The sequence below is a fragment of the Palaemon carinicauda genome, chromosome 8 (genome assembly GCF_036898095.1).
Source record: "Palaemon carinicauda isolate YSFRI2023 chromosome 8, ASM3689809v2, whole genome shotgun sequence".
NCBI classification, from domain to species: domain Eukaryota; kingdom Metazoa; phylum Arthropoda; class Malacostraca; order Decapoda; family Palaemonidae; genus Palaemon; species Palaemon carinicauda.
Genome location: NC_090732.1, coordinates 82,814,293 through 82,824,292, shown reverse-complemented (window position 1 = coordinate 82,824,292; position 10,000 = coordinate 82,814,293). Strand labels below are relative to the sequence as shown.

Genomic DNA, 10,000 nt, shown 5'->3' with positions numbered 1-10,000 from the left:
TTTAATCTCGTTTGCTTCTTGTTTGATGCATACTGTGACTTGAAGCAAAGTGTATTGTGTGGATAACTAAATGTCAAAAATTTTATTATACAGAAAGCTCACTGTTATTTTATAGGTTCATTATTAGTTTGGGAAAAATTGGCAAGGTATTAAATGTTTGTCAACTTATCAATGGAACAATCATGTTTGATTCTTTCAGTTTAGAAGGTAATTTAATTGACCTAAGGCTGGGGTCACACATCTGCAACTAAGCTCTGCAACTTTTTGCAATGTTAAAAAATCCAAGAAATTATGGAAAGTCTAGCGATCGTTCTGTTGTTTTATGTCGGAACGACCTGTTGCACGCCTCTTACTAGGTTCCCGCTCGCTTATTCTTGGATTCGGGCAACTGTTGGAGGGCGAGTTGAACAGGAGTCGCCGCTTACTGCTTTCAGCTTGGGTTTAACCCTGCAAATAATCGGGATTAGTGGGGATTCCTGTGAGATTTATTGCGAGTGCTCAAGAATACTGCTAGATTGCCACTTGACTTGGCAGCGAATATACAACGATTGGCAAGGAGGTATATAAAGAAGTTTCTCTATTTACTTCATTCGTAATGATCATTTAACATTTTTTATTTGTTCATATTCTTTATTTTCTAGTTAAGTCATTGATAATGATTGCACATTTTATTTATTCACATTAGTTGTTATTATTGATTTCATTTCTTCATTCTTTTTATCTATTCATATTCTTTATTTTTTATTTGTCATTGATGATGATTGAACATTTTATTAGTTCACGTTATTTTTTTTATTGATTTCATTCAGTGGCAATTTAACATATTTTCATCCATTCATATTCTTTATTTTCTATTTGTCATTGATATTGATTCCACATTTTATTTATTCATGTTCCTTTTCTTCATTAATTTCATTCATAGTGACCATTCAACATCTTTTTATTTGTTCATATTTTTTATTTTCTATTTGGCATTGCAGATTTTATTTGTTCATGTTCGTTTTCTTTATTGATTTCATTCATAGTGACTAGAGTTGGACATGCGAAATGTTGCAGAGTAATCTCCCTATCACTGCCTTTAAGCAAGCGGGAAATGTCACATGGTCGTGATGCTGTGTTGCCAGATCGCAGGCTCTATGTACTCGCTAGATCCTACAATGATTTTGTCGTACATACCTGCAATTGTTGCAAAGTAACCCTTTCCAAGGCGTAGTGAGGTACGATTTGCCTAGGACTTTTCTGCGAAGTTTCGCAGCTGAAGAGAATCGCAGCGGCCAAAATGTTTGCAACATGGTCTCGACCGGATTAACTGTGCAAGACATGGCTGGGCAGCGCGACATGTTGAGCAACCCTCCCTTGATATTCTGCCCATGTTCGAGGGGGATTAGTTGTAGAATGGCAATACTGAAAAATTTGGCTGTTTTCTATCATCGCAGTGAGTTGCAGATGTGTGACCCCAGCCTAATCAAGTTTTAGATGATTTTAGCATACATTGCTTTCTAATTTTAATCATTACCTTATTTCATATAAATTAGTAAAAGGTAAAAGTGGAACGGATGATAACAGCATTTTATAAAAGTCGCATAAATTTAAAAAACTGGACCATACTAAAAGCTTGATGATGAAAGGAAATGGTTATGCACCCAAACTATTAAATCCTGGGATAAAAAATCTGGTACAGTAATTAGAAAAATAAGTTTAAGGGAAATGAGAATTGAATGCATATGAACAGCAACCCTATATGAATATTTATAGTGAGTCTCCTGAACTCGCCCTTACAGGGAAAATTACATGAAGCAAGCACTAATACAAAATAAGGATGCAAATTAGTGAAAACTGTGTGGTGAAGCTGAATGATACTGATAAATACAAGATAACACTTTTCTCATGGTTTGAGAGGTACAGCTTTCTCGGAAGGTGCTATTACCATTTTTATATAAATTTATATGATGTAATACTACTGTAAAGGGCTCCCAAAACTTCTTTTTTACTGTAACTGCTACCTCTGGAGATGAGTTGGGATCCTCCTTGACCTCTTTCTTGTCTAATATGTTTGACCTCTTCCCAAAGGAATGTCTTTGATGGATCCCCTCTCACATAATCAATGGCACATCAGTGCTGGAGAAAGTTTGTGACCGGGAGACGTTATCAAACGCGAAGAACTTCTACTTTCCAAGCTTCTGTTTCTGTCCTGTGGAATTGCCACCTTTTCAACCAACTTAACAGGCATCCCCCCACAAGTGGAGACATGGCCGGGGGATTGCTATCACTGACGACATCCTTCCCCTTGTTCGTTTTGATGCCTTCAGCAAAAGGTCTGGTAAGGTAACTGACCTGTCACTCGACCAAGCCGTTAGCTTTCAGGCTTTGCTTGCATAGAGAAAATAAAGTGTACTTCAAAGGCCTCCTCTCTTAGCTTGTACAAAACCTTTAAAGGTGTCTACTCTTGTGGGGAAAGTCATTCATGAATGAACGTCTCCGGGCTAAGGGTCGCTTACGCCTGCGCTAGCTAGCCTTTTGGTTTCTTGCTGCTTGATTGTGTGCTCTTGTGATTCTGTTGCTGACAAGAGGACCCTCACTCACTTTAGGTTCGAATGCTCTGGGGGCTCGGTGTGTGTACTCCTGTAAGCTTGTTGCTCATAAGTGAACCCTCACTCACTTGAGGTTCACATACACTGCGGAGGGTCACTGCCACTAGAGGACTCGTTAATTCGCTCCATAACTATGCATGCCTCTGGGAGCTTTGTCGGCACCGAAGCCCAGAGAGATACAGGGGTGCTCTTCCCTGGTTTAAGAGAGCCAAATCAGGTAGCTTGACTGGGCTATAGCCCGAAAAACTGTGTACCGTACTACTAGATCAGTATGCAGATAACTCTGAGATGAAGTGCTTGTAATGGGAGTTGATGACCATGGGCTGTGAAGAGGGCTTCTCATTTGAAACTGAGAGCTTTGGCTAGAGGAAGGTCAACAGCTCGTATTTCCAAAACTGAAGACTGGGGTTCATCCACAAAGGGAGGCGGCCCTGTTACTCAAGGCTAGGGAATCGGTTAGGGCTAAACTCCTTGGGAACTTGCCTTTAATCTGAAATTCGTTGGTATTCATCTGTTTGCCCTCAGAAGAGTTAACCAAAGAAGGGCTGTAGCGTTGAGGTTTCTAACTCGGGATCTGGCTGACTTTTCTGATCTCTTGGAAAGAACCTGAGGGATAATGATGGTTTGTCTTAGAAAGTATCTGTGGGAGGATGATGAACGTTTGGATCTCTTCTTCCTACTGTGAACTCTTGCCCACTGGGAGGACGACCACACAGCTCGACAGCCAGAATCAGAATGAATGCGCTGAGGATTGTATTGGCCGTTAACAGCTTTCGCCAAAATCTTACCCTATTGAAGGACTTGGGTTTCTGTATCTAGACAAAATGTTAAGTTTTAAAATTTGTGATATTCTCTGTAAAGCTTACAGCTAAAATGCTAATTTTTCATAAGTATCATGAACCTAGGCTAGTACTGATGATTGTCTTACTAACAAGTAAAAATATTCCTCCCAGTCATATAACATAAAATACCAGTTTGCATAGAACACTGGAGGAACTTTGAGATTGTTCAACATTAAACTTTACTGTACTATATAACCTAACTGCTTCTCGTACTCTAAATTGAATTGTATAAGCAAGCTCATCTTACACCTATTTGGATAAGATAAACTGGCTTATCTTGCACCAATTTTGATACGATAATCAGTGAAGAATGTTAGGTTATAGGACACTGATGCATATTCATTCTGACGCCAACCGACATATTTGAACAGTATGTGCATAATTGTAAAAAGACTGTGCGTATGTCCTATATTTGAATTCTTGTGTTTGAAACATAGTGTGGTAGTTGATTGATGACTGGTACCTCCTAAGGTGGTGGTGTCATTACTTTGTTGTTACCAGTACAGTAGTCAGTTATTGGCTCAAGTTAGGAAGCTTAGTATGATTACCTATAGTAGCCTTGCAATTTAAGGGGGTTGTTGTATATACTCAATCTTTCAAAAGGGTTTCTATACTAAACTTGACAGACAGACAGCTTGATTACTTATCTTGTATTCATTGTCCTATGGGAAATTCTGTTTATTTGCTGAAGATGTGTAGCAAAGAATGGGTCTCTAAAGAATGCAAACAAAACAGGGAAAGGTAGAGAAGATTATGAATAGACAAACGAGAAAATTTGTGGTGATAGATGGGACAGTACCCTTTTTGCTGTGCTTGTAGTACAGTCCTTCGCACAAGACGTTTTATGGGTAGTTGACTGCAATACCCACGATATTTGTTACATTATTTGAATAGGTGAGACTTAAAAATTGTTGCAAACAATACCACTATAATCATTTAACCATCTTTAATCCTTTTACCACCAAGGCTATTTGGAACTTTCAAACCCTTGACCCCCAGGCGTTTTTCTTTTTTAAGCATGGTTTGCAATATATTTTTTTTAGATGGCGCTGACAGCCTTAATTTTCGTCAGAGAGAGGTCAGGTTGATCTCATTATTTTGGAAAATGCCTGAAATTTCTCAAAGTTATCAAAAATATGCAAAATAAATGCAAATAGCAGTTTTTTGCAAGGACGTACCGGTACGTCCATGGGGTTAAGGGTTGAGTTTTGTGAAATGTACCAGTACGTCCATTGTGGGTAGAAGGGTTATTAAATTTTTTGAAATTCTATCTTCTGTTTGAGTTTCTTTAACTACATGCAAATTATTTAAAGTTCTAAATGTAAATCTTGATTGTAATTTCATGTATCCAGTCCTGCAACTCTTCAGTTTCACAGAAAGTGAATTTTTTGCCTAACCATTTAAATCCCATAGGATGTTTTGTATGCCCCCTTAACTTTTACAACCTTCTGCTTCATGTGACAGTTTTACGTCCAGCGCCTTCCAGTCATTCTGTTTATTTGAGAGCCTACATTTCTTTTTGCAAAATGTAAAAAACTATAGTATGTATCAATGAAAAAGTATATTTAGCATTACGCCCCATAAAGTAATTTTCAGCACTGGTCTTTGGCTAGATTGAAAAAATATTGGGTTGGGGAGATAAAAATGGGGGTTTTTTGGACAAAAAGTTGGTCTGGATATATCCTCTCAAACTCCTTTCCTCTCGTAAGGCTCAATGGTAGATTATCCTAGAATTTTATCTGGGTAATCAAATTGTAGAATGGTTTTCCATTTAGTATTGCTGAATCATTTGAAGTTCAAACTTAGGGCTAATTCATTTTATTTCCATGAATCTTTTCTGGAAATAGAAAAGGCTGTTAGCTGCATTCAGACACTATTTATCCAATCTGGTCGATATATTTAGTTTTATAGGTAATTTGGTATGTATTTATCAACTTTATGATGATTTATTTTCCATATTCCTTTCCTGTTTTTTCATGCAATGCTTGGTTTTTAACCCTCTGAGGATCATCCATTCATATAACGCTAAGGTTGCTCCCTGGCTAGGAGTCATGAACCTGACAAGGATTTTGTCATGGCCAGGGTCACCAGACTTAATGATGTTAATAATGATGGGGAATTTTATTTAAGAAAAAAAAAAAAACTGATCAAATTTTATTCTTGGAGAAAAAAATGTTGTTCATTTTAAATGTGCATGTATTTTCTCATTACATTTGATTTGTATTTTGATGACGTGTAATGAATGTATAGTATAATTTATACTATTGTTTCCTTTCTTTATATTAATGATTATTACAGTGAATCAGTTAAGCAGAATAAGAAACCTACTGATTGTCTATGTTTTATTAATTGAGGAATTACATCTGTTTGAATTTTAGATAAAGCTTTTGAACTAATTTTTTTCCAAAACCTAAATGGCTAAACTTGTATTACCTTGAGTTTTGATTTATAACGGTAAACTGGTATATTGTATTCAGAGACTTATTTTGATATTGTATTTTTTGTTAAACTAGAAATATTGTTTCATGTATTAGTCTATATATAATTTTTTTTTTTAGAAAATGAAGAGATCGCTAGCTTGAACGTTTGTAAGTACTGCATTATGTAATTTACTGGCTAAGAACATTATCTTTGTCTAATTTACTGCTGAAATTTCACTTTGTAAAATTATTGTTTTCATGTATTTTCATGATGTCTACTGTGAATGGAATTTCCTCACTATATTTCCCCTCATTTCTAGCAAATCGCCAAGTAAATGGTATGAAATTAAACAAGTTTTTCTTGACACTAGCCAACACACTAGACATCACTTGCCTGGATTCATTATTAGTAATGTTGTATTATAGGGGATGAGCCTCTTCACAAACCCTATCAGAATTGTGCACAGCTTGATTTTTATGGAGGTTTGCTTTGTCAGTCTACCTTTTTTTATTTATTTTTTTTTTTTCATTGAATGATAAATGAAAAGTAAATTTGTTCCGACAAGAATACAAAACCTAAGTTTTTTAATATACTTTTTGATTTAAGCCATAAAACAATCAAAGAGGAATGAAGCATTGATATAGATATATATACATATCCTGTTTTGGGTTAATCCTTCATTTGACAACATTGAGAGTAGACATATTTTATTAAAATATCTGGTATGTGCCATGAATAGCTAGGGAAGCATTTCCTTCATTTGATTATGTATGTTTTTTTTTTGTGTTAGTACCATGATGCCTGGTTTGTCTTCTGGAAAGTTTGGTTAGTAAAGATGATTTGGATTTTTAATCGTGTCTGTTTTAATTTCTGTTGCTACTCTTCCATATTTGTGTTTATTGTAGAGGCTAGGAGTGTTCATCTAATAGAATGAGTGATGAATGCTGTTCTTGGTCCAATTAACAGGGTAAGAGATTTGGAATGAGGGAAAGTAGGCACACCCTAGTCTACCCTGGATGGTATTGATTCGGCTACCCTATTCAGGTCTTGCCTAGCTGTTGCTGCTTTAATGAGGTATTCAGAGGATGAGGTTTGTTATTGTTTGGTGATCGTACCTTTCTCCTGATAAGCAAGTCTGGAAAAAAGTTCCAGAACCTTGCAGTCATGGTTATAAATCATGATAGAATCAGTCGCAGTTGGAATTTCATGTCTTGTGGAAGGTTTCATGCAATGTGATAGACTTGTATCTTTATTTACTTGGATTTGGAGTTAGACTTGTATCTTTATTACTTGGATTTGGAGGTAGTGAATATTCTGGGTGCTAGATCCCAAAATCCACTCAAAATAGCTCCTTCCCCTTCTTTTCCCCCTAATGTGTCTAAAAAGGGACTACTCTTCAAAGGATGTTTAAGCTGGATCACACTCATAGACCCATCAGTCTGGTGCTCCCTATTGATATTCAAGTAGCTATATCCAGAAATTCTCTCCTGAACTCCTTAACCCCCTCCCCCCCATTCAGATGTGTCAGAGATGGTAGTACACTCCGGAGGATGCAAAAACTGGACCACACAAATTGACCCATCATTGCGAGGATCCTTAAGCTAGAAGTTGCAGTGTATACAGTAGTGTCGTCTTGAAATAGGTTCCCCTGAAAGCTGCCTTGCTATAAAGATCAGATTAGTATTAGTACCTGGTTGGTTTTTCCAGAAAAGATTGAGGCAGCAGTAGAGAAAGGAAACTGATGTTTACAATCCATTACTTGCTGTGCAGTCTCCTTTAAAGCTCCATAAGGGATTGAGAGCTCTTCAAATAAGCATTTAAGGATTGGTATTAGTTTAGTCCCTGTCAATCTTTCGTCCATTTATATCCTGGAGAAGGGGATGATGCTACCTAGTTTTCTCCTGGTCCGCTGCTGCAAGTTGGGAGACGCCGGTCATTCCATTGTGCAATTTAGGATGGGCAGGGGTCCAAAGCTTATGAGATGGTTATGAACTCAACAGTTTAGGTCAATGCCCTCGCATGTATCTCACACACATATAGTTTCCTACTCGCCAGAATTTTAAATCTTGTACACTGTCAAATGAGGTTTAGAGTTTGAGAAAGGCACACAGGAAGTCTTAGTCATCTTAGATGGCTCTTCAGGCATCTACTGTCAACATCCTTGTATAAAGAAGGCTGTAGGAGTTCGAAACCTATTATAGACTTGTATGAAAATGTTTCGTTAGATAACCCTTTTTTAGGAAGGAAACTAACGTTAATGGCTTCTATTAGGTGTGTGAGGGACTTTTAAAGAGATCTGCTTAATCTGTATTTGTTCCAACACTGTTACTTACCTAGAACTACCTTCTTAGGAGTTACTGGTAACTCTACCTAACCGATCAGCTTTTTTATAGTTTACCCTCTTTCCGTTTTCTACGGGGTCAACCTCAGGCAGTGTGAAATGTGCCCTGAGGCGACCCGGGGTCGGGAAGCGTGCTAGCTCAGGTCGTCGAATCGTCAGTAAGTTTCTGGTCGCGACGTGATCAACATCTCGTCGCGCTCTCTCTTACCTTGTGCGATCCTTTGTGCCTACCGCGTGTTACCCACGTGTTTCCTTTTCACTTTCCCTTTGCATCCTTGTGTCTCTTGGTGTGTTAGCGTTGCGTTATGGAGCATCCTCGTCGCACAACAAATTTAAGGAGCTAATCTCATATTTTGTCTCTTCGAGAACAACCATTGAGGTTTTGGCAGATAGTTCAGAATTGCCTGTTTTCCTTGAATTATGCCAGTGGTCATAGAAGAAACACTGGACACGATCTGTCAATACCCCATTGAAGGTGAGACGTGTATGTATATATGTATATGTAGACGTGAACTTCTTGTGGGACACTGAATTAATATGGCAATCGATCGAAACTTAATCCCCTGGGGATGTCTGTTCTCGGATGCATTGAAGGAATGTTGGGGCTATTCATATGGACGATATATTCATATCAACAACTAGTCAGAGTAACTTGCCTGCCCATACATATTCATAATGAAGGCAGTGCTTCTGATACTGCAGTCTTTTGTGGGATAATTTTCCGAATTACTAGGTCACCTTTGAGCGGCAACACGTACAGTAGCGGCCTGCATCAAGGGAGGACCAGTTTCCCCCCTGTGCTAAATGATGAAACAAATGCATGAGTTGGCTGTTCACTTTGACGGGTATATCTTGGGCTTTGGGAATTTATTCGTAGATCAGTTCAGTCACAAGGGATGGGTGGTAGGTCCAAATTGCCTCTACATACATAAGTACGAGAAAGTTCGAGAGATGGAGGACTCCTGTATTTGATCTGGTTCCCACAAACCAGAATGGGAAGCTCATGGCATTCTGCTCTCCCATACCAGACTCCTATGTAGTCATAGAAGATTTATTGTAATATTCTTGTTACAAACCTGATGTTCAATTCATACTTTCCCACTATTCAGTGTGATGTGGCAGATGATCAGACATAAGTCTCAAGATGGCTCTAGTTGCTCCTTGCTGGCCAGATGCCTAATAGTATGCTGCTCTATTGAGTTTTGCTCATAGAAATGCTGAGTGAGTTAGCTCCGAGGCACATCCTCCTGCAACAGGCATATTTGGCCAAGTAGCACCATTCGGGGACTACTTTGGTAGTTAGTGTATTGAAGGTATTACTTATGGTCTTTACAGCTTCTCTTAGTCCCCTAGCTGCACTTTTATGTTCTACTCTACTTCTGTTCCTGCTTGCTATCTTTCCTCTTGTTGTCCAACCTCATGACTGACTTCTTAGTGTAATTGCAATATTTTCCTTTAGTTGCACTTGGGCACTGAATGGTCTCACAAGGTCCATTGTACAGATTCCACTCCTCTGCTGATGCTAAGGCAAGCAAGATTACAGCCTTGAGGATCAACTCTCTGTCTGTAGACTCAACGGGGCTTGACAGACTACAGTTCAAGACACTCTTCACTTAAACAATGAAGTTTGTGTGCGAGACTAAAAACCTTAATGGGGGCATCAGGACTTGATGCGAGACGACTGTCCGGTTGAAGGTAACCCTATAAGTCGGCAATTTTTTCAACAATGCTCCATGAGAAGAGAAACCGCTCTTGTTCCTCACCTATTTTAGACTGTCATTAATCTTTGTGTTTTTAACTTTTTT

General features: G+C 38.2%; 1 protein-coding gene across 7 annotated transcripts in view; it reads left to right on the top strand.

Annotated features, from left to right (window-relative positions):
• bel (ATP-dependent RNA helicase bel) overlaps positions 1-10,000 on the top strand; it is a 112,396-nt gene that overhangs the window by 36,675 nt on the left and 65,721 nt on the right. For 4 of the 7 annotated variants that reach the window (XM_068378701.1, XM_068378696.1, XM_068378700.1 and 1 more), the window contains one exon: positions 5,992-6,021. The exons of the other annotated variants lie outside the window; for them this stretch is intronic. In XM_068378701.1, coding sequence (XP_068234802.1) covers positions 5,992-6,021 — 30 coding nt within the window. The remainder of the gene's footprint in view (positions 1-5,991; positions 6,022-10,000) is intronic. 7 annotated transcript variants of the gene reach the window in all.